General features: G+C 40.2%; 1 protein-coding gene across 3 annotated transcripts in view; it reads left to right on the top strand.

Moving 5' to 3' along the window:
- The window catches only part of LOC122553858 (transmembrane protein 87A-like), a 69,297-nt gene that overhangs the window by 10,979 nt on the left and 31,371 nt on the right, over positions 1-26,947 (top strand). For 2 of the 3 annotated variants that reach the window (XM_043698299.1, XM_043698301.1), the window contains exons 4-14: positions 922-1,038; positions 8,609-8,659; positions 10,275-10,352; positions 12,130-12,334; positions 12,807-12,868; positions 15,304-15,487; positions 17,533-17,632; positions 18,955-19,048; positions 19,592-19,663; positions 21,914-22,022; positions 25,435-25,493. In XM_043698299.1, the coding sequence (XP_043554234.1) occupies positions 922-1,038; positions 8,609-8,659; positions 10,275-10,352; positions 12,130-12,334; positions 12,807-12,868; positions 15,304-15,487; positions 17,533-17,632; positions 18,955-19,048; positions 19,592-19,663; positions 21,914-22,022; positions 25,435-25,493 (1,131 nt within the window). Of the gene's footprint in view, positions 1-921; positions 1,039-8,608; positions 8,660-10,274; positions 10,353-12,129; positions 12,335-12,806; positions 12,869-15,303; positions 15,488-17,532; positions 17,633-18,954; positions 19,049-19,591; positions 19,664-20,557; positions 20,627-21,913; positions 22,023-25,434; positions 25,494-26,947 lie in introns of all 3 variants that reach the window. The other variant, XM_043698300.1, reaches the window with a different exon arrangement.

Below are 26,947 nucleotides of genomic sequence, written 5' to 3' on the forward strand. Positions count from 1 at the left end.
CCCACTCACCTATTGTACTCTATGCTACTTTCTCCCCACCCCCACCCTCCTCCACCCTTCTGGCTCTCTGCCTGTATTCCTGATGATGGGCTTTTGCCCGAAATGTTGATTTTACTGCTCCTCGGATGCTGCCTGAACTGCTGTGCTCTTCCAGCACCACTAATCCAGAAACTGTACTTTGTATGGCTGGTGAACATGCTGCTGGTCTCAAATACCAGCACAGCTACGCAGAGCTGCAAGTACAAAAGAAGCTTTCTCTATATTACATTTTATCACATCTTAACGATGTTGGTTCGTGGGAGCACTCTTAGTTGCGTGTTAGAGAGTGGTGGGTTCATGTCCCAATATAGAGTCTTTAATATAAAGCCAGTACTTTGCCTGTCAGAGACATTATATTTTAGATAAATTGACTAACCTGAGGACTGTTTGTCCTCTTTTAAAAAAAAAAATCCCATGGCACTACTTTGAAGAATAGGGTGTTCTCTCTGGTGTCCAGATCAATGTTTATCCATCACATAAGTTACCAAAAAATTATATTGCCATGTTATTATCACAACTCTGTTCTTGAGATGCTTGCTGTGTGCAATACAGCTGCTGCACTTCAGTACATGAAAACACTCTGCAGCTGTTGAATTGCTTTTAATGTACTTTAGAATATCTGGAAATCATGAATGATGTAATGTTTCAAAGTCTTTTCCGTCCATTTTTACATTGCTCATAGCAGAGGTAATTTTCCCTTCATATGAAGGCATTTCTTTCCTTTCCTCCTGAGTTTGTCACCATTGCCATTCAAGTTCCTACCCACCTCTTTCTGTCACAGCACTTTGCTGCCCCACCATCTCCACCCATTCCCTAACTATTCCCAAGAAAATGCAGAAAATGTCAATTACTTATATATTTCAATATTTCAATTCATTGCAGGATGGGCAAAATATCGTTTACTTTGAAAATAATCGTGAAGTTCATGATGGATGGTCGGGAAGCTATGCACAGAATTCTATTGTTGTTGACAACTGCACAGAGCTCTTGAAGCCACAGGTAATGAGGGTGGCATTAGGAATTCTGCTGTGTCTGTGTGTGTGTGGATACCATTGGCTGTGATGGATTCTGTACCATTATGTGGGGAGGGAGGTTTGGTAAGTTGTGGGGAGGGGGCACGATTCTGTAGGTTCGGTGTGGGGAGAGGGCTATTGTGTAGTCTGTGTACGTACACATGGGTGAGGAGATTGAATGGATTCTGTAGACTGGAGAAAGAGGGAGCTGTAACATAAGGATGGTCTTTCACGCTGGCAAATTGTGTAACTGATTAAAATCATCTTTGAACTAAAACGTTGAGGGAAGAATTCATATTAAGGGGATTTAGAAAGTTGGGGGAAAAGGACAAAGTGATTGTTTTGCTTAGCAACATGGCGAGGTTTATGAGAAAGGAGCAGAGGAAACATGAGGACACTGGCAAACAAGAGAAAAATGTTAAGAGAATGAAAGACTTGCTATCTGAATACAAATAATATTTGCAGCACGTTTGATGAATTGAGCAAAACTTGGGTGGCTTGGTGGTTAGCACTACTGCCTCACAGCACCAGGGACCCTGATTCGGTTCTGCCCTCTGGCGACAGTCTTGAGTTTGCACGTTCTCCCTGTGTGCGTGTGGCTTTCTGCCGGGTACTCTGGTTCCTCCCACAGTCCAAAGATGTGCAAGTTAGGTGGGGGATTGACTGTGCTAAATTACCCATAATGTTCAGGAATGTATAGGTTAGGTGCATTAGCCATGGGAAGTGCAGGGTTACAAAGACAGGGTCGGGGGATGGGTCCAGGTGAAATGCTCTTTGGAGGGTTGGTGTGGACTTGTTGGGCCGAATCGCCTGTTTCCACACTGTAGGAATTCTAAGGAGAAATATATCTGCAGGATATGATGGGGATACAAAGATGTGCTGGCAAGATGATAAAAATTGAATATTCAATGGTGTTTGCTATTTTGGAAATATTATAAGTAAGGTAAAGGAGGTGGTGTAGCTCTCTTAACAAAGGATGAGATCTGTTTTGTCGTGAGAAAAATTCTTGACTCAGAAGATCAAGATGCAGAGATAGGAAACAGCAACTGAAACTTCTGACTGGTGGGAATAGTCTATTGACCTTTTAACAGTAGGTACGGTGTGGAACTGAGAATAAATCAAGGACTAATGTGAGTTTGTAACAAAGGTACTGCAATAACATGGGTGATTTTAGTCTCCATATAGAAGGTATCTTGAGGGTTAGCTTGTAGAATGTATTCAAGGCAGTTTCTTAGAACACATGTTCTGGAACTAATTTAGGAACAGGCTGTTTTAGGCCTGGTAATGTGTAAAAGCAGGATTAATTTGTGATCTCATAATAAAGGATCCTATTGGATAGAGGCATCTTCACATGATAACAAACTTCACATTTATTTTGAGGGTGAGAAATTTAATTCCTTTTTTGGGCTACTGCTGCTAATTTGATTTTCCCAGTTTAAATATTGATTCAAGTCACCCACGATTATTGCCTTACCTTTTACACAAGTTGCTGGGTTTTTTTTGTTTACTTTGTCCAGTATTGTGATTACTGTTATGGGGTTAGTAGACCATTCCAACTTGTGACTTTTTTTTCCCCTGCTATTCCTTACTTTCACTCAAACAGATTGTACACATTGATCTCCTGAATCAAGGTCATCTCTAATTGTACAAGCATTGAGTACAGGAATTGGGAGGTCATGTTGTGACTGGACAGGACATTGGTTAGGCCACTTTTGGAACATTGTATGCACTTCTGGTCTCCCTCCAATAGGAAGGATGTTGTGAAACTTGAAAGGGTTCAGAAAAGATTTACAAGGATGTTGCCAAGGTTGGAGGGTTTGAGCTACAGGGAGAGGCTAAATAGGCTGGGGCTGTTTTCCCTGGAGCGTCGAAGATTGAGGGGTGACCTTATAGAGTTTATAAAATCATGAGGGGCATGGCTAGGGTAAACAGATAAGGACCTTTCCCTGTGTTGGGGGAGCCTAGAAATAGAGAGTATAGGTTTAGGGTGAGAGGGGAAAGATATAAAAGGGACCTATGGGGCAATCTTTTCACACAAAGGGTGGTGCATGGAATGAGCTGCCAGAGGAAGTAGTGGAGGCTGATACAATTACATCATTTAAAAGGCATCTGGATGGGTAGATGAATAGGAAGGGTTGGGAGGGATATGGGCCAAGTGCTGGCAAATGGGACTAGATTAATTCAGGATATCTGGTTGGCATGGATGAGTTGCACGGAAGGGTCTGTTTCTGTGCTGTACATCTCTATGACCCCAAGTACCATCCTTGGTTAACATTGCTCCTCCTCCATCTTTACCTATTCATCTTGAATGCGGTATGCTCCTCATTATTCATGATCCACCCTCCAGCCATATTTCAGTAATGGGTGTCAGATCATACTTATTTACTTCAATGTGCACTATCCGTTTGTTTGAGTGCGATATTCATTCAGAGTTTTGTCTTTGTATGATACTTATAGCATTTAGTCTTGCCCGTCCGTGTGTACTCTTACTTTTCTTTCTCTCTTTTTGACTTTCATTTCCTATATCTTATTATTTGCCTCTCTCTTACTATGTCCCTACTCTTTGATATTCCACATCTTTCCACATTTGATTCCTGATCCCTGACCACCACTATTAGTTTAAAATCCTCTCTATTTTCGTAGTATGAAGTTCATAAGAAGAGCAGCCCCAGTTTCAGGTTTAGACAGTCCTTTATAGTACAAATTGCATTTATCAAATTGCAAGCCCCAAGAACCAAAACCTATCTAAGGTTGCCCTGGCAAGTGGCAGGCAACCAACGAAGTTGTCTCGACTCTAGTTCTTTGCCACAGAGAATGATACTTAACCCTACTACCATCATTTCCCTATTTCACACTCTATTTCAGTGGTCTCCTTTGCCATGGTCACTTTCCTCATCCAGCTTGCAGGTGCTGTTCTCTTAAAACAATCTGCTAGGACCTCAACCCTGATAACCTTGCCCTCTGTGTCCCCTTATCTGCCTCACTCGCAGTCATGCCATCTTGTCCCTGACAGAAGGCATAGGGTATGTTGGTCTTCAGTCGTAAGAAGGTTCAAGTACAAGAGCAGGGATGTCTTGCTGCATTGTACAGGCCTTGCTGAGACCACACCTGGATTATTGTCTGCAGTTTTGGACTCCTTATCTCAGGAAGATGCTCTTGATATTGAGGGAGTCCAAAGGAGTTTTACCAGACTGATTCCTGGGGTGGTGAGTTCAATGTATGAAGAGAGACTGGATGAGTTGTCTTTATTCATTAGATTTTAGAAGAACGAGAGGGATCCCCATAGAAACCTATAAAATTCTGAAAGCGCTAGGCAGGGTAAATGCAGGAAGGATGTTCCTGACGACCAGGGAGTCCAGAACCAGGAGTCACAGTCTAAGGATATGGGGTAGGTCATTTAGGGCTGAGATGAGGAAAACTTTCTTCACCCAGAGAGTGGCGAGACTGTGAAATTCTGTGTCACAGAAAGCAATTGAGGTAAAAGCATTGAATGTTTTCATGATGGAGCAATACATATGTCCTTGCACTTGAGGGATTGAAAGGTTTGGAGCAGAAGCGGGAACAAAGTACTGACTTGGGTGATCAGCCATGATCATATCAAATGGGCTATAAATGGCCTACTCCTGTTACTATTCTCGATGCTTTTATGACTACTGATCAATTTAGAAGATCTTGTCCTCCGGTTGTGACTGCTTCTAGGAATAAACTTCCCAGTTAACATCCCTCTCCCTAATGCATTATTGTCTGGTTCAACAGCCAGCTCATAAACCTAGAAACAGAGAAGATCGGAGTCTGTAATTCGACTTCTCGAGCTGCTCTGCCTTTAAGTATGATTCAGTCATGGGGCTGGATATCCTAATTCTACATTTCCAACCCCCCCACCGCCTATCCCTTGTGCTACAAAAGCCATATGAACCTCCTTCTTTAAAACAGTACATTATAAACAACAAGTAACAATTTTAATTATTTAATCCTAACAGTAAGCAAATTGCCAGAACTACTAACAAGTAGTAACAACTACCAAACAATTCCCCCCAGACCACTAACGATTCCCTAACTGAACCAAATTCGATTAGTATGCTGTTCCAATAAATACAAGTCTGACTTACAAACCCAAGTGATAAGAAATCTAAATTAAAACTTAGACTCTCAAAGTCCATACAGGGTGTGTCTACCAGAATGTTCTACTTTCTGCGCTATCTCTCTAGTCAGGAACATTTTTCTTTGTGACCCTTCTGTCAGGGATGTTTTTTCTGTGAATTCTTCCATTTGGACTCTTAACTAGAAGTGCTGTGGTACCCTTTATGGATGGATGGTGCTTTCTTTGAGAGTTTACAGATTTCTGAGAGCTCGATATTCATTCCTCTGATGGCAGTTACTCTGCCTGATTTCCAAAAATGCTGTGCTTAAATATCTTGGATGACATATCAATTTTCTTACAATAAAATTCGGCCGAGATTGTCAAAAGCATCAGATTTAAATTCAGTTGCTTTTCAGTTACAAAGTGCTTGGTTTAAATTAATTGGCTGAATTCAAGATAGTTGCCAAAGCATCAAAATAAGCCTAAGGTTTACAGTCTCACAGCCAACTGATCCATGTTTCAATCTTAGAACTATCTGTACATTTTCAGCTGCTTACAGACACATTTTCTGCTTAAATCTCCAAGCTTAGAAAAGTTCTACCTCTTAAAGGAGCCATACACCCGTCCTTCCTATCATTTTTACAAACAAATTCTAGTTTCCTGCCTTCCACTACATGAGTACTCTACAAAACTTTGTAACAACACTCTTCTTCAAATATGGAGACCAAAACAGTACACACTCTTCCAGGTGTGGCTGTACTAATGCCCTGTATAAGTGCAACAAGACATCTTTTGTTTTGCACTCTCATCTTCTCAATACTAAGGCCAAAATGCAGTTTGCCACCTTTACTGCACCTGCACACTTACTATGAACAACTGGTGCACAGGGACACCCAGGTCTTGTTGCACATTCGCCTCTCTGTTTTCAGCAATTCAAACAATTATCTGCTTTCCTGATTTTCCTACCAAAGTAGATTACCTCAAATTTATCCATATGTTTCGCATCTGTCATGTATTTGCCCACTCAGTCTGTCCAAATCTCACAGTTCACACCACTGCATCATCTTCACATTTCACTCTGCTTCATGTCATCTGCAAGCTGAGGTCAGTTTCCTCATCTAAATCATTAACATATATCATGAATAGCTGGGGTCCTAGCGCTGATCTCTGTGGTACCCCATCCCTATGGCCATGTCACTGTAATCCTAACAATACCCTACCGGGTTTACATCTATTTGCGCAACTAATTCATCTACTTTATTTCAAATGCTGCATATGTCTGGCACAAAGCCTTTAAGACTTGTCTTTTTAAACTGCGAGCATTAGCTGCTCAAACTTCAAAGACTTCCTGAAGGCATGCTTGTTCTAAATCACAAGGGAATCCAGATGCATTCATTTGCTACTGACATTACCTGAGCAGGCATCTTAATATTTATCAGCTAGTCAACACACAGCTGCATCCTTAACCTGTAAGAATATGGGCAGCATGGTGGGACAGAGATGACCACAGCTGCCTCATAGCACAGAGACCCAGCTTTGACTTCAGCCTTGGGTGACTGGCTGTGTGGAGTTTGCACATGCTCCCTTAGCTTTCCTCCAGATGCTTCGGTTTCCTCCACAGTCCAAATATGTGCAGGTTTAGATGGGTTGGCCATGCTAAGTTGACCCACAAGTGTTCAGGGATGTGCAGGCTAAGTGCGTTAACTATGGTAAATGTGGGGTTACACAGGTAGGCATGGGAATGCTCTTTGGAAGGTTGGTGAAGAATTGATGGGCCAAATGACATCTATCTGTACTGTAGATGATTCTATGAACTAAGACCAGTAGTAGGTAATTCAGCCCCTTGAGCCAGGTATGCCATTTAATATGCTGAAAATGAGTTGCTGGAAAAGCGCAGCAGGTCAGGCAGCATCCAAGGAGCAGGAGAATCGACGTTTTGGGCATGAGCCCTTCTTCAGGAATGCAGTCCTTACTTTCTCCTCTGATCTCCAGCATCTGCAGTCCTCACTTTCTCCTGATCTCCAGCCTCTGCAGTCCTCACTTTCTCCTCCATGCCATTTAATATGATCATGACTGGCCTCCTCTCAGCCTCAACTCCACTTTGCTGCTATTTCTCTCGAACATTTCAACTCGCTATGCATGAAAACCCTGTCGTCTCTTCCTTACTGCTGCCTCACAGCGCCAGAGACCTGGGTTCAATTCCCACCTCAGGTCTGTGTGGAATTTGCACATTCTCCCCGTGTCTGCGTGGGTTTCCTCCGGGTGCTCCAGTTTCCTCCCACAATCCAAAAATGTGCAGGTTAGGTGAATTGGCCATGCTAAATTGCCCATAGTGTTAGGTGAAGGGGTCTGGGTGGGTTGCGCTTCGGCGGGTCGGTGTGGACTTGTTGGGCCGAAGGGCCTGTTTCCACACTGTAAGTAATCTAATCTAATCTTAAATCAATTCAGTGTGTTGGCATCCACCACATTCGGGGCTAATGAATTCCACAGATTCACATCCCCTTTGAGAGAAGTATTTTCTTCTCGCCTCTGTTTCAAATCTGCTACAGCTTAGCCTAAATCTATGACCTCTCATTCTAGATTGCCCCACATGAGGAAGCATCTGCAGTAGAGCTAGACCAATTAGTATAGGCAAGAAGGTTAGAAAAGCAAAAACAAACCAATAGTCACTCCTTCCCCAGCCTAACTCAGAAAATCAGATCAGGATTTGCCCTTTAATCTTGTTCCGCTATTCAATATGATCATGGCTGATCATCCAACTCAGTACCCTTTTTCCCTATACTCTTTGATCTCTTTAGTCCTAGGAACTATATCTATCTTCTTCTTGAAAACATTGTGTTTTGGCTTTAACTGCTTGCTGTGGCAGATAGAACTCCATGCTGAGCAAGCTGTCAAGTTTCCACTCGCTTTCCTTACTGCACTCATTTGCCTCCCAACAGATGTAACTGCTTGATTCAATAAAGCACTGTACATTCTGGCAAACTGGAGTTCTTTGCGGCCTTGTGCTGCTGCAGTCAACTCCACCCACATAGTCCCAGTCCCAGTGCTTGGACTTTGGATATCAGCTCCTGGTAAAAGGCCCTGCCCCAGTGAGTCCTTCAACATCTGCATTGATATTCCTAACTGCTTGCTGCTCTTTCACTCTCAGGCTGTTTCTTTGCTGAGTGTTTTGCAGATAGGCAGACAAGTGAACCTATTAGCATGTGTGGGAAAGACCCAGTTTGTGATTGAAGGAATAACAACCTCACCATTTCCAGCCATTCCCTCTATGGAGGGTGACTTTCCTCTGATGGGTCACTTCCATGAGTGATTTTTTACACAAGTCTAGGTACTTTCTTGGACAAATCCACCCACTGCCTATATTTAGAATGATGGCTCACAGTACTTGTCTAACCTGGGCTTTGAGTTACTGAATCATAACTTATGTCCCCTTGCAAATTATTTTCAAGGTAATGATGTCATTTATTTTTCTTAGTTGTACCAGCCATCTGTAATCCATGTGAAGAAATTGGAGCCCCTGAAAGAGGTGAGTGCATCATGGAATTAGTTTTTTTTTACACTATAAACTTAACTTATGGGGAGAGAGCAAGCATATGGCGTTGAGATAGAGGATGGCCATGATCAAACTGAATGGCAGAGTGGACTCGATGGGCTAAATGGCCAATTTTCTATATTTCTATTAATAATTAAATTACTCTTAATTCGTTCTTTAAAACTTACAATAAGAGGGCACTGATGTTCTGTAATTTCAAGCTGTGTTTATGTGCCCATCCTCAATGCTCATGTCTCTGTCAGCAGACGTGGTGCACATTAAGCTACTAAAAGGCCAGCAGCTGTACAAAAACTGGAATGGCAGACCAGTATGTGCATGATTAAAAGTTGACTTTCGTTTTGCATATTTTGGGTGTTTTAGAGCCAATGTAAGCCCTTTCTCTTCTATTCTTCCCAGTGTCCCCTTTCTGGCAGCATTACTTAAAAGTTTTGCGCTTTTCTCCCTTGTTGGTTGTCAGCAATTTGGCCTTCATCTGGGCCTATGATATTCATTTTAACACATCAGGAATTAAAGTATTTGACTATTTAAGAAATGCAATTTATGAACACAGTGCTGCAAAGGTAAATTTTTGGAACAGTCAAACTTCAGAAATTAAAAGCTGAAAATTCTGGAAGAACAAGTGAAGCAGAAAATGGGAAACGTATCATCTGTGGATTATCGTCCAAACCATCCTGACTTTCAACAATATTGCTGCTCTTTCACTTTTGCTGCACCTGCACCTTCTGCAGGGTTTTTAGATTTGGATGATAAATGCTGGCTCTGCTAGCACACCCATGTGCTATGAATGAATTAAAAAAAAGCTACTTCCTGACAACAGCACGGCCAAAGTAGCTCTTCATGTGACTTCACCAATCCCATTTGTTACCGTCTGCTAATGAATGTCCAAAGGTTGCAGGTTGTTGAAGTGGCCATCAAAGAAAATATGGTGACATTCTTATGTTTAGTGGTACATTCAATATGGTTTGGATTGTATGCTATGTATCGCCACTTCTGAATTAGGCTGTTGGTTTCACAGGCAGGTCAGTATCCCTAATTGCTTTTAATTTGGTAGGGCATCACAAAGGGCATTCAGGAGTCAACTATATTGCTGTGGGCTTTCCATCACACACATACATGATTAGATAAAGACAGCAAATTTTCAGTGGCATTAATGGCAATTAAACAGTTATATTATTGTCATTACTATTTAGTAACTATATCAAATGCTGTGACGGGATTTGAACATGTCTCAACATTAGTTTAGACCTGTGATTTACTAGTCAATTAACATGACCACTATGGAACCCTACAGCTAAACATCTGTTGTTACATGGTAAGCCCTTTATCGATGCTGTCTGCTGCAAGGGCTATATAACCCCTTTACAAGGTAATGCCTTTCACAAGGTATTTCGCAGACACCAGCCACTGGCATAAGGAAATAATTTTTCCTTAAGAAAGAAGTCAGAATGAGAGGACCGAAGAGTGGACTAGGTAAAGTAAGTTAAAGCAAAGCAGTGTCAAGTTTTTTTAAAAGATTTTCAAGACCAGAAGAGGAAATTGATAAGGGGAGTTGTGGAAAATAACAACTTGTTTATCTCTCTGTTTTCAGAATCCAAGAAACATTCAAGATGACAATAAAGATAATGCAACAATTGAAGCAATTTCATCTCCACACTCTACACCTGAGGTAAATGCAACAGAATTGTACAATTTTATCTGATTTTGTGAAATCATTGTGACTACAAATATTTAGGGCCATGATGGCTCATCTGGATTACACATAATTCTGAGATAACCCGTATTTCGGCAGCACAATTTGGCTAAAACATCACTGAAGAATTAGATTAAGGTGTTTTCAAGAACACTTGACTCCATTGGCAATATTGCGATTCCAGCGGGGATCGGTTTGTGCGCTTCTTTCTGCACATGCACCGATGTCTGCATTATTCTGTGTTGTTGCGCGCATGTGTGATATCAGTGCCAGTCTTCATGCCGTTCCTTTTGTGCCAATGTCAGCTGCCAACAGAGCAGCCTTCAGTGAGAGGTGGCATGCAGACAGCAGCTTTCTTATATTTTTTTAAATGTATTGTGTTAAATTTACTTTTATTTTGTTAATAAATACAATTTCAACCTTCATTCAGGCTGTCTACTTTGCATTAGACTTTTGGGTGATTTTTGAGCAATCGTGAGTGATGTTTTTTGCTGGTCAGGCCCTGAACTCCACTTTTCCCATAGGCCTCGTTATTTCTATTAAGAGATGTGCCATTAAGCGAGGCTTTGCTGGAACGCAACCATGGCGTTATAGGCGAACTACCTGTATTGAGAATAGTTTTAATCTCTACTTAAGGAAGTATATATTTCCTTGGAGTGTGATGAAGATTCACTAGATGATTTCCTGAAATGAGAGGACTATCCAGGAGGAAAGGTGAAGTAACCTAAGCCTGTATTCCCTGAAATTTGGAACAATAAGAAATTATCTACTTTATACATATAAAATTAATTGTAAATGCTGGGCAAATGTTTCCCTTGTTAGAGAGTGTATAATACTGAAGCAAATTCTCATAATAAGGATTTGTCATTTAGAACTGGGATGAGGCACTATTTCGTTCAGTCTCTGTCTCATGCCATGCTGGCCTCCTCAGAAGGTCTTACATGGTTCCAGGAGAGATTTTCAGGTGAACTGTTGTTTTTGTACCTCTTGGACGAACTTTCTGTGGTTCTGGCCATTCAGGGAGATGCACTTAATAGCTTGAAACTAGAGTCAATCATTTAGCTGGCATGCTACTGTCACTTTCTTTGTGTAGCAGGATCCAATGTCTCTCTATCTGAGCTGCCCTTTATTTAGTGGATAAACTGACTGGAAGTGTCTGTGCAGGTTAACTGTTGCCTTTTACATTATGCTAATATGATTAGCACCTGACTACTGTGTTTGCGCTGTGTGGGTTTTGTGATTTCAAAGTTTCACTTGGCCAATTGAGCCAGGAGGCTGCTACACTGTCTATGTGAATGAGTTGAGTTACAATGAAAGAAGATTGGGTTTAAATCATAGACATCAATTAGATTATGTTGTGTTTAGCTTTGCTCTGATATAATTACAGGTTTGATAATTTGTTAATTTTTGTTTGATTGATAAACTTGGTGTCTTCTAACTGTTGTTGATGAAGTTTCGTTAGGAGCAATTGGGTAATCGTGAGGATAGTTGAATATTTTACTTTCACATTGTGAATCCAGTGTTAGGAAGTAAGATATGGTCTGGCTTGCTAGTCCTGTGCCATAATAATTCCCAGAGGCAAAAAAGATTTTTTTTTTGGTTAAAAGATACCATTTTAATAAAAAGGTGAATGCAGCAGGTTACTTCATGTAATACAAAAGCTAAGGAGAATGCAACTCCTTTTGTTTTGTGGGAGGAGTATGAAAGTTTAACAACTTTTTCATTGTTGTATGTCTTATATTTCCTTGAACAGAGGACTGGCTTGTTCACAAGTTGGGAAGATGGGCCGTATTTATTTATACTTAAAATACAGGCATCACATAAAGATTCAAAGAAAGAAGAGAACAGCCAAGGCACAAAATCTACTACAAAAATAGCTCGACACATGACCAAGAAAATGGAGGAAAACTCTAAGGTCAAGTCTGTGCCAGCAGAGCAAGATCACCTATCACTCACAAGTAGGTTCTGCTTAACTTAACTTAAACATAGTTGTGAATAGTTTTGAGTGAAGCTGTAGTGACTGTCTCTCATGTTATACTGCGTAAATGGAACTGGAACCAGTGAGATAAAATGGTGTTCTCACTGAAAAGTTAAATGAAACTCATGTTGCATTTAACAATACACAACTGCTTCTAGTGAAATGTGAGAGTCAATCATGCACAATGACTTGAGGGGAAATGTGACATACGTCGGCATTTGTTGGTTGACAGCTGGAATGAGGGTTGATAACTAGATTAAAGCCTTCAATGGAAGGCCTACATCTGTGGATAGATGTGCTAGATCTAACCCTCGATTCGATTTTGTTGTTCTTCAAAATTACATTATGAATTGAAATAAATGATTGGAAAGATAGCTGTAGAACAATATCAGGATAAACTGGAAGGAGGCTGGTCTATGTTATTCATGCTCAGTGCCTTTCATGTCTTTCAGTGGTTGTGGAAATGAAAGGGCAATATGATTTCATTTCACCTGCAGACTGGCCACTAATGATGGTAAGTTATACCATTAAATATTTGAGAGTTATTTCTTTTCACAGTCAGTTCAATAGAAGTTTAATTTCTGTGCATTTCTATGCACATGCCTGGTGTTTTCCCTTCAAGTATTTTCTGCTCTACTTCATTGGCTATTCGGCATTTGACCACTTCTGGTGGTCACAAATGGCCCTGTATAAATATACATCTTCCTTTTTATTTCATTTTGTCCATGTATGTCCAGTCAAATTGTCTGATATGTCCTGTACGCACACAGCAGGACAAATCCAACCTGGCCAATTACCGCTCCTTCAGTCTGCTCTCTATCATTAGTAAAGTGATGGAACGTGTTATCAACAGTTGCATCAAGCAGCACCTGCTTAGTAACGTTCAGTTTGTGTTCTGCCAGGCAACTCTGCTCCTGACCTCATTACAGCCTTGGTTCAAAAGAGCTGAATTTCAGAGGTGAGAGTGACAGCTCTTGACATCAAGGCTGCATTCAACTGAATGTGCCATCAGAGGACAAACTCTTGGTTGGTTTGAGCATACCTGGCCTGAAGATGATTCTGATTGTTCGAGGTCAGTGGCTCCAGGACATCTCTGCAGGAGTTCCTCAAGATAATGTCCTAGGCTAAACCATCTTCAGCTACTCCATTAATAACCTTCCTTCATAAGGTCAGAAGTGAGGATGTTCACCGACGATTGCATAATGTTCGGCACCATTCGCAAATCCTCAGTTACTGAAGCAGTGCATGCTCAAATGCACCAAGATCTGTACTATATTCAGGCTTGGGCTGACAAGTGGTCAGTAGCATTGAGAATCTAACCGCCACCCTTTGAATTTAACTCAGTTACCATTATTGAATCCCCATTGTCAACATTCTTGGAGTTATTACTGACCAGAAACTCAATTGAACTCTGCACATAAACAGATTGGCAGGACATAGACTGGGAGCGTGCAGTGAGTAACTCCCCTCCTGATAGTCCAAAGCCAGTCCATCACCTACAAGGCACAAGTCAGGAATGTGATGGAATACTTCCCCCCCCCCCCCCCGATGGGTACAACTCCAACAACACTTGAGAAGCTTGACACCATTCAGGACAAAATAGCCTGCTTGATTGGCACCACATCCTCAAAGCATTCACTCCCTCCATCACTGCTCAGTAGTAGCAATGTTTACTATCTACAAGATGTATTGCAGAAATTCACCAAGGACTGCTATAACGCACCTTCCAAATGCACGAGCACTTCTATCCAGAACAACAAGGGCAGCAGATACATGGGAACACCACCACCTGCATGTTCTCCTCCTAGACGCTCAACATCCTGACTTGGAAGTACATTTCCATTCCTTACACATCCGTTGAGTCAAATCCTAGAATTCCCTCCCTAAGGGCATTGTGGGTCAACCTACAGCGTGTGGATTGCAATGGCTCAAGGAGGCAACTCACCACAACTTCTTAAGGGCACTGGGGTGGAAAATAAATGCTGGCCAGCCAGCAACGCCCACTTCCAACAAGTGAATTAAAATAGGTTTTTATATTATAATAGGGGGTAAATCCTAATCGGAGAGATTGGAACAAAGTTCTGAGAAATATCCGCATGATGATACATTCAAGGACTTTGGAGAGGAAAGGGGGTGTTGAATATGTAGAGATAATTTTCAAGGACAGGTTAATTTTTTTTAAGTGGAATTATGACATTTGTAACTGGTGCAAAGTCTGAGAGGGACTGAACGATCATGTTGGTACAAGAACCAAAGTAGTTGAAAACAAGCAGTGTTCTACAGTGAGTAGTTTAGACTTTTTTAACTAAAATATATGATCTGGCTATGGAGGGAGTACAAAGGAGGTTTACCAGACTGATTCCTGGGATGGCAGGATGTATGGGGGGAGACTGAACATGTTAAGACTATATTTACATGAATTTAGAAGAATTAGGGAGGGTAGAGGTTTCATAGGAATCCATAAAATATTAGCAGGATTAGACAGATTAGGTGCAGGAAGGATGTTCTCATTGACGAAGGAGCCCAGAACCAGCTTAAGGATATGTGGTAGGCCTTTTAGAACTGAGATGAGAAATTTTTTCATCCAGGATGTGGTGAGTCTGTGGAATTAACTGATACCGAAAGTAGTTGAGGCCAAATCATTGAAAATTTTCAAAAGTGGACAATTATATTTCTTGGAGCTGAAAGGTTCAAAGGATATGGGGAGAAAGCGGGACAGGGTACTGAGTTGAATGATCAGCCATGATCTCATACTGACGGGTGGAGCAGACTCAAAGAGCCAAATGGCCTAGTCCAACCTCCTATATTCTATGTTACTGTACTTCAGGGCTGATATTAATATTTTTGTCAGGGTTTCTGCAGCAGAATAAATTTACAACTATGAAATATATTCTGATGGTGGTGCAGATTGTTCAGAAAATTGATATTGCACTGTCTTCCCCATGCCAGTTTTTCATGGTGATGTGCATTATGTACGTGCTGTTTGGGGCACTCTGGCTGGTCTGGTCTGCGTGCTACTGGAGGGACCTCCTACGCATTCAATTTTGGATTGGAGCAGTCATCTTTCTGGGAATGCTGGAGAAAGCTGTCTTTTATGCAGAGTTCCAGAGCATCCGATACAAGGGTCAATCAGGTAGGGAAATTTGCTAACCTGAAAACAGAATATTTTCTAGCTCAGTTGATGAGTCTTCTCTGAAAGTTGCTCATGGCAAGGGAGATGTCTAACTGGGTTTGCCATAATAGAGGCAAGAAGTTTTATCACGAGTACAGCACTCTTTTATAACCGAGAAGATTTTCACTCTTTCCTCATTTCATAGAACATAGAAAAATACAGCGCAGTACAGGGCCTTTGGCCCTCGATGTTGCGCCGATCCAAGCCCACCTAACCTACACTAGCCCACTATCCTCCATATGCCTATCCAATGCCCGTTTAAATGCCCATAAAGAGGGAGAGTCCACCACTGCGACTGGCAGGGCATTCCATGAACTCACGACTCGCTGAGTAAAGAATCTAGCCCTAACATCTATCCTATACCTACCACCCCTTAATTTAAAGCTATGTCCCCTCGTAATAGCTGACTCCATACGTGGAAAAAGGTTCTCATGGTCAACCTTATTTCCCTTGGGTCAGAGAGATTTACAGCATGGAAACAAGCCTGACAGCTCAACTTGTCCATGCTGCCCAGTAAATTTTGTGTACAGGCCTAAGTGGTACATTTTGGGGGAGTAGGTGCAGCTCCCATCCAATTCTGTGTCGAGCATTATATCATTACCAAAGATAGAAAATAATAGCAAAAGCCATTTCATTTGAACAGAGCCTCTGTTAACAATCAGCAGTGGAAATGGGAAAGAAAACCAGAAATTGCTGGGAAAACTCAGTAGTTCTGGCAACATCTGTGGGGCTGATGAAGGGCTTTTGCCCAAAATGTCAATTTTCCTGCTCCTTGGAAGCTGCCTGACCTGCTGTGCTTTTCCAGCAACACTCTAATCTTGATTGTGATCTCCAGCATCTGCAGTCCTCACTTTCGCCTAGCAATCATTCCTGTGCGTGTCAAATCGCAAATTAAAATGCGCCTTTATTTAATAGCCCTGCTTATGGAGCTTGTTGGGTCATTGAACTGTTACAGTAAAGGAGTCCATTCAGCTTGCTGTGTCTGCATTAACTTTCATATCTTTCTTTCCTGAAAATAATCCATTTCTCTCCCGGAACCTCATTATTGAACCTGCTTTCACCACACTCAAGAGACAGCATGTTCTAGATCACAATCTCTCACATCTGAAAACAGTTTGTCATCAAAAATCCTTCTGATAGTTGTAACAGTTACTCCCTTCCTACTCTGTCCATGAACTTATGATTTTGAATACCTCTGTTAAATCTTTCAGTTTTCTTTTATCTGAGGAAGGCAGTCCCAACTCATCAATCGTGTGTATCTAACTCAACGTTTCTCATCCTGAACCCATTCTTGTGAAAACTGTAATACCTGGAACTGGGCACAACAGTTAGGACCAAACAATGTTTTATACAAGTTTGACTCTTTGCCCTAGCACTCTATGCCCTACTAATAATGGGTCAGAAGTTTTGTTTATTGTTCTTTTAAATTCTCCTCCAACCTTCAATGATTTTTGCACAAATGCATTGAAGTCCCTCTACTCCTGCAACCCACTTAGAATTGTATTATATTTTATGTTGTCTCTTGGTATTTTTCCTGCTAAAATAAACAACTTCAAATTTCTCTTCATTGAACTGCATCTGACTTGTCTACCCATTCCACTAACTTGTCTACATCCTTTCAAAGTTCTGCGTGAACCTTCTTGAGGATCATGATGCTTCCAGGATTAGTTATGATTACTTGAATGGCAGAGCAGGCTTGAGAGGCCATATAGTCTACAGTTGCTCTGAGTTCTTGATGATTAATTTCAGTTTTCTGGGCAAATTGAAGGGAAAAAGAAATGAGATTGGATTCCTGCCTTGTTACAAGCGACAAAGCAGTGAAACTGAAGATTTTGGGATGAGATTTCACATCATCTGTGGTCTCACTTACAGCAGGACAAACATGTGGGACTAACTGGCCTATTTCTGCTGTAAGTTAAAGGTGTGATATTGAAGATATCATAGTGCTGTCACTGAGTTATTGAAACCAGTATAACTATCATTTTCACAATTTGTATTTAACCCAGTGCAAGGAGCAGTGATTTTTGCGGAATTACTTTCTGCGCTGAAGCGTTCTCTTGCTCGTGTTCTGGTCATCATAGTCAGTCTTGGATATGGAATTGTGAAGTAAGTATAAACAAAATTTCATGTCAATGCTGTCAACAACCAGCAACCAAACTTTGATCCAAGTACACATGTATTGTAGATTAAGTGAAAGGAAATAAATGAAAATGACAGTAAGTACTTGTCACTCCCAGATACTAAGATGTGCGTAGGACAGCAGTTTTGCTACTTAAATAGCTCCTCTGAGGTTTTGCTTTCCTGAGAATTATCATTTAACCATCACTTGTGCAAAGCTCTCCTGAAAGTGCTGTCTGTGGATAAGGGACAGTTCTTCAGATGCTAATTACCTATTATGGCAACTAAGCAGACCTGCTTCCCCCTGACCCCACTCACCATCTTGACCGCATCCTGAATTCCCCTCATTTGTCCTCTCCCTGGCCCTTATTTGCTCCGTTTCCTCTGACTTTTGATTATTCTAAATTTGAATCTGACTTGAAATAACACTGAGCCCTGTTAAGGATGTCTGGAAGAGGACAACTCCTGTGTCTACAACAATATTCGCTTAGAATTGTTCATCTCTTTTAAAGTTAGAAAATTTTTATCAGAAATGTTATTCAGCAAAAAGTGACAAAACCAAAAGGGTGTTGAGGTGTATAACTTAATCAAAGAAGTTAAAAATCACACAACACGAGGTTATAGTCCAATAGGTTTATTTGGAAGTACAAGCTTTTGGAGCACTGCTCCTTTGTCAGGTACCTAGTGGAGCAAGATCATAGGACACAGAATTTAAAGCAAAAGATCTCACTAGTTATGGCTAGGTTTGTTAAAGTCCTAGAAATGGGTAAATCCAGAAAAAAGATGGTTTTACTTTGTGTTGTTTTTTTAAGCTTATTCTTTCATGGAATGTGAATATCATTGGAGGCTAGAGTTTGTTATCTATCCTTAACTACCCTTGAACTGAGTGGTTTGTTGTGCTATTTAAGAGTCAGCCACATTGTTGTGGGTCTGAAATCACCTGCTGGACAGACCAAGTAAAGATGACAGATTTTATTCGTAGGAGGACATTGGTGAACCAGATGAGTTTTTATGACAATCAATGATGCAACTGTTTCTGATGTAGTAGTCGTGATGGCTGAGAGTTTCTTGCTCCAGCCTCTCTCAATTTAAATTGCGGCTGCTGCGGTGAGATTTGAATCCATGTCCACAGTGTTTCAACCTGGGCCTTTGGATTATGAACCCAGTGACATTACGATAATGGCAATTTCTTCTGCTCTGTAGAAACACTAATGACATTATTTAATGAACGCACATTGGTGAGCGATGTCTTGCGCTACTGTAATTATGTGGTACTGTTTGACCTGAGACAAATGTTCTCTTCATCACAGGCCACGTCTGGGAGCCATGCTGCACAGAGTAGTTGGTGTTGGCGTTCTCTATCTAATTTTCTCAGCAATTGAAGGGATTCTTCGAGTCACAGGAGTAAGTAGCATTTAAAAATAATTATTTCAGGATAGGTGAAGTCAGTTTGGTGCTAGGACTCAACACAGCATTTTTAAACCATTCCATTTTTTTTAACTATAAAAATCTAATAAGGGTTATTGTATAATATTAACTCAGAATTAGTTTTCCATCCTGAATTGATTTACGTTAAGTCTCAGTCTGAGGAATTCAGGTTGAAGTTCTGAGTCCTATCCCTTGTGTTTGCTAGGGGAGTGCTTGTTTACTGCTGAACCACCATTATCTCACCATTTGGTATCTCATTGTGTAGTAAAATATACTGACTGATTTCATCTCCTGAATTATTTTTTCCCCATGTTGATCTTGTTATTAATGATCCAATGTTCATACAGTGTCAGATAACAACATAACTTCATACTTAGGTCCATTGGAAGCTTTTCTGCTGAACATGAAATAAAAATGACAAATTGTGAAATAGGTCTGTCATTCCACCTGGTTGAAAGGTGCACTTCACTCAATGTCCTCTTGTAGCTCAAAATCAACTTTATTTTGTTCTTGATTTAGACTCCACTAACTACTCTGGCTCTGGTAGGGAACATCATTCTCTCGTTGATCGATTCCTGTGTACTGTGGTGGATATCCTTTGCATTATACTTAAATGTTACCCCCTCAACTTATTTCCTGACTAAAAGAGTCAAAAGATGCAATGTCCGCTTTTCAGTTGTAAGCATGTGCTTTGCAGACAACAGGTATGGGTATAGGGTCCTGGTTGTCAAGGGGACTGAGTAAACATCTGGGCTGTCAGAAGTGAGTAAAGGGTCTGATCTGTCAAGGGGGTTGAGTAAAAGTGAGTGAGGCTGGGACCTTTGCTGTGGAGGGGAATAAAAGTGGGCTTTTTGCAGAGGAGAAATCAGCATATTGGAAGACCGAAAAGTTCTAAGAAAAGATATAAATTTGTCAACTAATGACTGACTTGATCAGTCTGGGTATGAAATGAGGGGAGGAGATTGATGTTGGTTTGATCAATGAGGATTTAAGATAAATCAAACCAAGCTGAACTGATGTATCTTCCAGAATGGTAACTAGAAGATGAGTCCATGATTAATATTGCCAAATCTGGCATGTTACTCACTCAGCTAAATTGTTACAAGTGTCATAGAGAAGACTGCATGGCTACCCAGCATGGTAGACATGGATTGGATAATGGAATGCCACTTCACATCAAGACCAGGCTGTTGGTATTTATCTGTTCATTGGCTGTGAATATCCTGGTTAAACCTGTTCAGACAGCTTTAATTCAGTTCCAATTGGCTGTGGCCACCCAGTTACCAGTGGAGTGAAACCAAAAGTGAATATTATCTTGAAGTTAATTGTGGATTTTATTCAATACAATGTTTTGTGTTTCAAATCATTGAAGGCATGTTTGCTATGCATGTTGTGCTGTACTGGGTTTTCCAAATTCTTTTCTTTTCTCATGCTCCCTCTTTCCCTTGCTTTCATCTAACTATCCTGTCCTTCCTTTTCTTCTAGGAGAATTTCGACTTGGCCCTTCTGGCTTTTATCCCTCTGGCTGTTCTCGACACTGCCCTTTGCTGGTGGATATCCTTTCTGGTTATGGGAACTTCCGGGAAAAAGATTTCTGTTCCATTTTCAGCAAGGAAAGATCATTGCCTATTAAGCCTGATCCTTCTTGATGTATAGTTTGTAACTGATAAACTGTACTCAATCTCTAACCTACTGTGGGTGTTAACTGTCTGCCAAAGAAGTTTAATAATTATGTTTATGTAAATAGCGGATACCTTGGAATGAATGCATGGCAGCCATGTAAATAAGGAATTTAGAAGCCCTTCATTCCTATAGCCTTTAATTGCTGCTGGTTCTTTTTATTTAGTTTGGTACTGACAATGTAGGGCTGTCTGATCAGGGTTAATAATAAATCCAACTCGATTTCCTGCTTTTATGATTAGTGAGTGTAAGCATTTTTTAAAATGCAGCATTTCAAAAGGACTTCAGCCAGCAGGCAAATGGGTGCCCACATGGTTTGAGTATATTTTACTTATTCTTTCATATTAAATAAGGTAAATGTTTGGGACAATGATCCTTGTTCAGTTGTTTTTGTTTTTTTTAATCCTGTTATTTTCTTGTGTGCAGTCATTCCCGTTTAAGGTTTTAGAATTTTACAATTCTGAACTTTTGTAAAAATCTGAAAGGTTTGGTGCAATCAGATGCTACAAATGTTAAATTGATACAACCTGGTGGGTATAAAACAATAGTTGTGATTTGCAATCACAGCTAAACCACAATCTAGTGTTTTATACACACCAGGTTGTATCAATTTACCTTTGTAGCATTTGATTGCACCAAACCTTTCAGATTTTTACAAAAGTTCAGAATTGTAAAATTCTAAAACCTTAATCGTAAATGATGCACTCAAGAAAATAACAGGATTAAAAAAAACAAAAACAACTGAACAAGGATCAATTAATTGATTCCAAATCACAGCCACACAAATTGGTTAACTTAACTAACAAGTAGCTACTGGGCTTGGAAATGGAGTGTTTTATGTTTTCAGGAGGAAATGCATCCCTCCGGAAGTAATATTCATATGGTCTGATACAGTATAAAATGTGACTCTAGAATTAGATATTTGGAATTAATGGATTTATTTGGTGCATTTGGTTTCTTGAATTTGATATTGCCAATGAAATTAAACTTCTAATGATTTTGAGTCAGTGAGTATACTGTTACTGTTAATCCTGATTTTTAATTTGGATGCATTTCCTCAAGCAGAATAATTATTTTTTCCAAACATTGAATGATTATTGTTATTTTTTCCAAAAGCAGTATATTTTTTTAAATTCCATCCATTTCCTTAACTGATGACACATCTTCATCAGCTTGACACAAACCATGAAAATGCTGAAGTTGAGAAGGAATGTTGTGAAACTTTCTTTATACAGGCATTTCACAAACACGCTCATTTTTGCTGTAATAGGTAAGCTATAAGCATGTAGAACCATAGAGTCATACAGTGTGCAAACAGACTCTTCGGTCCACCTCGCCTACATGACCAGACTTCCCAACCTGACCTAGTCCCATTTGCAAGCATTTGCCCCATAGCCCTCTAAACCCTTCCTAATCATTTACTCATCCAGATGTCTTTTAAATATTGTCATTGTACCCACATCCAACACTTCTCTAGCAGCTTGTTCCTTACACGTACCACTCTCTGCATGAAAACGTTGCCCCTCAGGTTTTTTTTTTAAATCTTTTTTCTCTTAACTTAAACCTATGCCCCCCAGATATGGACTCCTCCATCATAGGAGAAAGACCTTGGCTATTCATCCTATCCATGATTTTATAAACCTCTACAAGGTCACCCCTCAGCCTGCAATGCTCCAGGAAAAGAATCCCCGCTCTATTCAGCCTCTCCCTATAACTCAAGCTCTCCTTTCCCATATAAGTTTTTTTGAACCCCCTCAAGATTAACAACATCCTCCTTGTAGAAGGTGATCAGAACTTTATGCAATTCTAAATGTGGCCTTACCAATGTCAACTACAGCTGAAATGTGACATGCCAACTCCTGTATTCAGTGATAAGGCAAGTATGCCAAATGCCACCTTCACCACTTTGTCTGCCTGTCCACTTTCAAGGAACTATGCACCTACTGCAGAGTTTTCTCTTAAGTGGCCCGATTAGCCAGCAGTGTACCTTTTGGATCCTTGATAACAAAAGTTTCTGAAATTTATACTCACTGACTTTGCTTACACCATGGTGAGTATGTATTTGTAAAGTAGTGAAATATAACCAATTTAACAGTAGAAGAATTGGCAAGTATAACATTGGGCTTGTGAAGGTTGACCTCTCAAATGGCTCTTCAAGTGAGTGTACCAAGTATTATACGCAGACTGAAGGAGGATGTAACTTACAGGGCAATAATGATGTCTCTCAAAAGGGAAAAATGTTTTGTATTGTCTAAAAAATCATAAATCATTGGCCTGTTGTCCCTGGCCTAAACAATGCACTTGTGTTTCTAGTGTTTGAATGACCTAATTAGGGGATTAGATGTTAAATATAAATAACGTCTGAGTTTCTTCTTTGGAGGGGAAAGTGGTGTGTGTTGGTGGATAGGTTTTGGGGTGTGAATTTTCATGCAGTTTTTTTTTATTGGCATTCCTACAACATTGAACATTCATATTAATCTAAGTGGAATAAACACAACAGATGATCAATCAAGTAAGTTCTCTACATTATGTTAAATTCCATGAAATGTCTCCATTTCACTTGAGATTAAAAGAACAACTTGACCAGCATAGAGAGTTCAGGATAGGAAAATATCTATTTGATGCATGAATTCTCTGCAAACACCAGCTATCTACTCTCACTTTCTTCTCCTGACATTATTTACAGCTACTTCAATCTTAACATAGTTGGAACATCTCCAGGGGTTAAGTGGTAGTACAGAAGGCATTCAAGAAAAGTTGCAAATTTGTACTTGGTCTATGTTATAAACTGACCTTGGCTAGTTCCAAAGTTACAAGTTACTTCAAGCTCCCTGGTTAGCATGGAAGAAAATCAGCTTATATTTGCAACCATAATTACTATTTTGTGTATAGAATTAGAATAGAGTCCCTACAGTGTGAAAACAGGCCACACTGTATCCTCTGAAGAGTATCCCACCCAGGCCCATTCCCCTACTTTAATACTCTACATTTCCCCTAACTAACGCACCTAACATACACATGCCTGAGCACTACGGGCAATTTAGCATGGCCAATTCACCCAACCTGCTCATCTTTGGACTGTGGGAGGAAGCCTGAGCACCTGGAGGAAACCCACACAGACACGGAGAATGTGCAAATTCCACACAGACAGATGGCCGAGGCTGGAATCGCAGTCGGGTCCCTGGCACTGTGAGGCACTATGCCGCATTTCGTATTAGGATCTACTTGGGAAAGTTTACTGGCGTTCAAGCCACTCCTGTAGTCACCACAGAAGTTAAAATTTAATCAAAATACACAAAGTCCCCAATTTACCTGTCTGATGGAATCAGGTCAACAAACAGTTACCAGATTCCCATAGTTAACAAAAACTACTATATGTTACAAATAAATAAGTTCCAACCATAGGTAAGCAAAATTATAAACTAACAACATATAATTCAACTAATTGAACTCTAACCCACCTCCTGCCAAAAACATACTTTACATGCACATACAAACAAACGCAATCAAAAAAAAATTGGTAGATGAGACAAAAAAACTGGGGAAATACAATTCAACAGCACCAGCCCACAGAATTCAATAATTTGTTTTAAAAACCCAAGACTTTGTGTTTTTCAGTTCCCTTTCTCCAGGTTCATTCACTTCTTTATAGGAGGCACAGGGCAATTGGTACACTAATTACAAAGTCTGTTAGTTACTGATTAAACACAATAGATTCCATCAAATGGTAGGAGAATGTAAGTAGCTTTCCTCAGACACTTAGAACATAGAACATTTCATCGCAGTACAGGCCCTTCAGCCCTCGAAGTTGCACTGACATGTGAAACCAATCTGAAGCCCATCTAACCTACTATTCGATTCTCGTCCATATGGCTATCCAATGACCATTTAAATGCCCTTAGGCTGGCGAGTCTACTACTGTTGCAGGTAGTGTGTTCCACTGCCTCTGACATCTGTCCTATACCTATCACTTACTGAAAACCTATAGAGAACACAAAGCCTTCTTTTTCAACAATCTGGAGGTTTCTCCCCACTTTTGTAAACTCCCCAAATGATTCACCTGTCCAGCAGCCAAATGAAGAGTCGTTGTCAGGTTGATGACTTTTGGCAAACAGCACTGGTCACATTTGTACAAACCAATCAGCTATCTTTCCCAAACTGATCTCACCTGCTACACTGCTAGCAAAGCTGCAGTGTAAACGCAACACACAGAGTTGCAGCAGCTCTTTTCAAAAGTACAGCAATTCCTTTCCCATTTTGATTTTAAAACACTCCTTTTCCATTTTAGTCCACAGCTAAAAAATAAATAAAAATAAAAAGATTCTATCTTAACATTCGTGATGCCCAATGTTTGTGTGTGCACGCACTTCGGGTGATGGCAGTCAACTTCAATTGTACAACAGCCTGCTAAAACCTGTTAGGCTTTCACTAAGAATGGTATTGCATGTGAAATAATATGTGGAATCTTATGCATATAGTAAGGCACAGCTGTGATGCAATTTGTGCACGACTGGGGTGCCATTGCATTTACCCTATACTATGCAAATCATCCCTTCCTGTTGCTGAGGCAATGATTAGTGTATTCCAGGTAGATTAACCTTGATGACTCAGGTTGAGAAAGAGACTAGATACCTGTATATAGTTAATATTTCACTTTTAAATCCTTTACTTCCTTTGTATAGCGTCAATCTTTTTCATTATTTGGACAACCAAGAAGTTCCGGCTGGCAGACTGTCAATCAGTAAGTAAGCTCTTCTTGAGCCATGTTAATTATTTGATTTCTTTTTTAAAAAAATCTTAAGTATGAACTGCAGTCTTTGCATTGGATAGAATTGCTATTACTCTACCCCTTAGTTTATCCCTCGTTTGAAGTTGCTGTCTCTTGCTGCAGCAGCAGACATATCCAAACTGTCCAATACCTCATCCCAAAAGCCAGACTTCATCTTTGGACCAAGGCAGTGAACTGACTCTAGACAAAGCAGAATATCACTCAGCACTCTCCTCTCCTTTCACCAAATGTTTCTACATGATGTTGCATAGAATTCATTAACAGAGATCATATATATTTACTCCTCAGCCCTAAATCTATTTGGATAAAACAAATCTGATCATCTTGATGTTGGAGGATATGTTTAGATCAACAAATACCTGCTGACAGAAAGTCTGTATTGCCTGATGATATTGCAGTTATCATGGCTTTCTGCACATCTCAGGGAACTCTGTAGTTAGGCATACGTAGATAGACATTTTTATAACTTCAGATATAATTTGCAGAATGGTATGTTGGTTCCCTAGTGTCAGGGTAAAAGGTAGCACCAAGTGATATTCAGTGGTTATCATGCACGGAGTTTTTTGAGAGGGAAAGGGGAATGGTTTAACAATTAGAAGTCCCAGCCAAATTTGGAAACTATTGAGATTTTTCAGGCAGAGTTTCAGTTTCTAAAATGATTAAAAATGCAATCTCAAATGTAATTTGAGGATTCACTTATTCATTTTGGAATAAAGGTATTATGAAGAATGTTGAACAGGTTGGGCCTCATTCCAATGGAGTTTGGAAGAGTTCAGCGAGGTTATCTTATTAAAATATGTAAGATCCTGAGCGAATTGACAGAATGGATTCTTAGAGGGTGTTTCCCTAGAAAGAAAGACTCGAAATCAGGGATTTCTTTTTTCTCTGAATGTCATTGGTCTGTGGGATTCTCTTCCCTAAAAAACAGTGGCGACTGGGTCACTGAATTTATGTAAGGTTAAGATAGACAAGTGAATTGAAGGTTATGGGAGATAGACAGTCAAGTGGAATTGAGACTACAACCAGATCAACCTTATTAAATATTGGAGTGGGCTCAAAGAGCCAAATGGATTTTTCCTGGTCCTAAGTCCTATATTCCTGTGATTGCATCCAGTACCAAGTACTGGTGAGTACAGCAACAGAATCTAGTATAACTAAATGCGTGGCTATTGAAGTAATGTAAGAGGGCAACCTTAACATTGTTCGGATATTGGAATCAATTCTGTGAGAAGAGGCATTTATACAACAAGTTAATGTTGATCCTTACTCTGAGGTTAATTACTACTGTTGTAGAATGCTTAAACCAACTTGATAGAGTTAGGAAAATCAAGGACTGAGAAATAAAAACAGCATTAAAATCAGATAGTGAGACAATCGATAAGCTTATAGTACAGATGCCCCATGGC

The sequence above is a fragment of the Chiloscyllium plagiosum genome, chromosome 10 (assembly GCF_004010195.1).
Source record: "Chiloscyllium plagiosum isolate BGI_BamShark_2017 chromosome 10, ASM401019v2, whole genome shotgun sequence".
NCBI classification, from domain to species: domain Eukaryota; kingdom Metazoa; phylum Chordata; class Chondrichthyes; order Orectolobiformes; family Hemiscylliidae; genus Chiloscyllium; species Chiloscyllium plagiosum.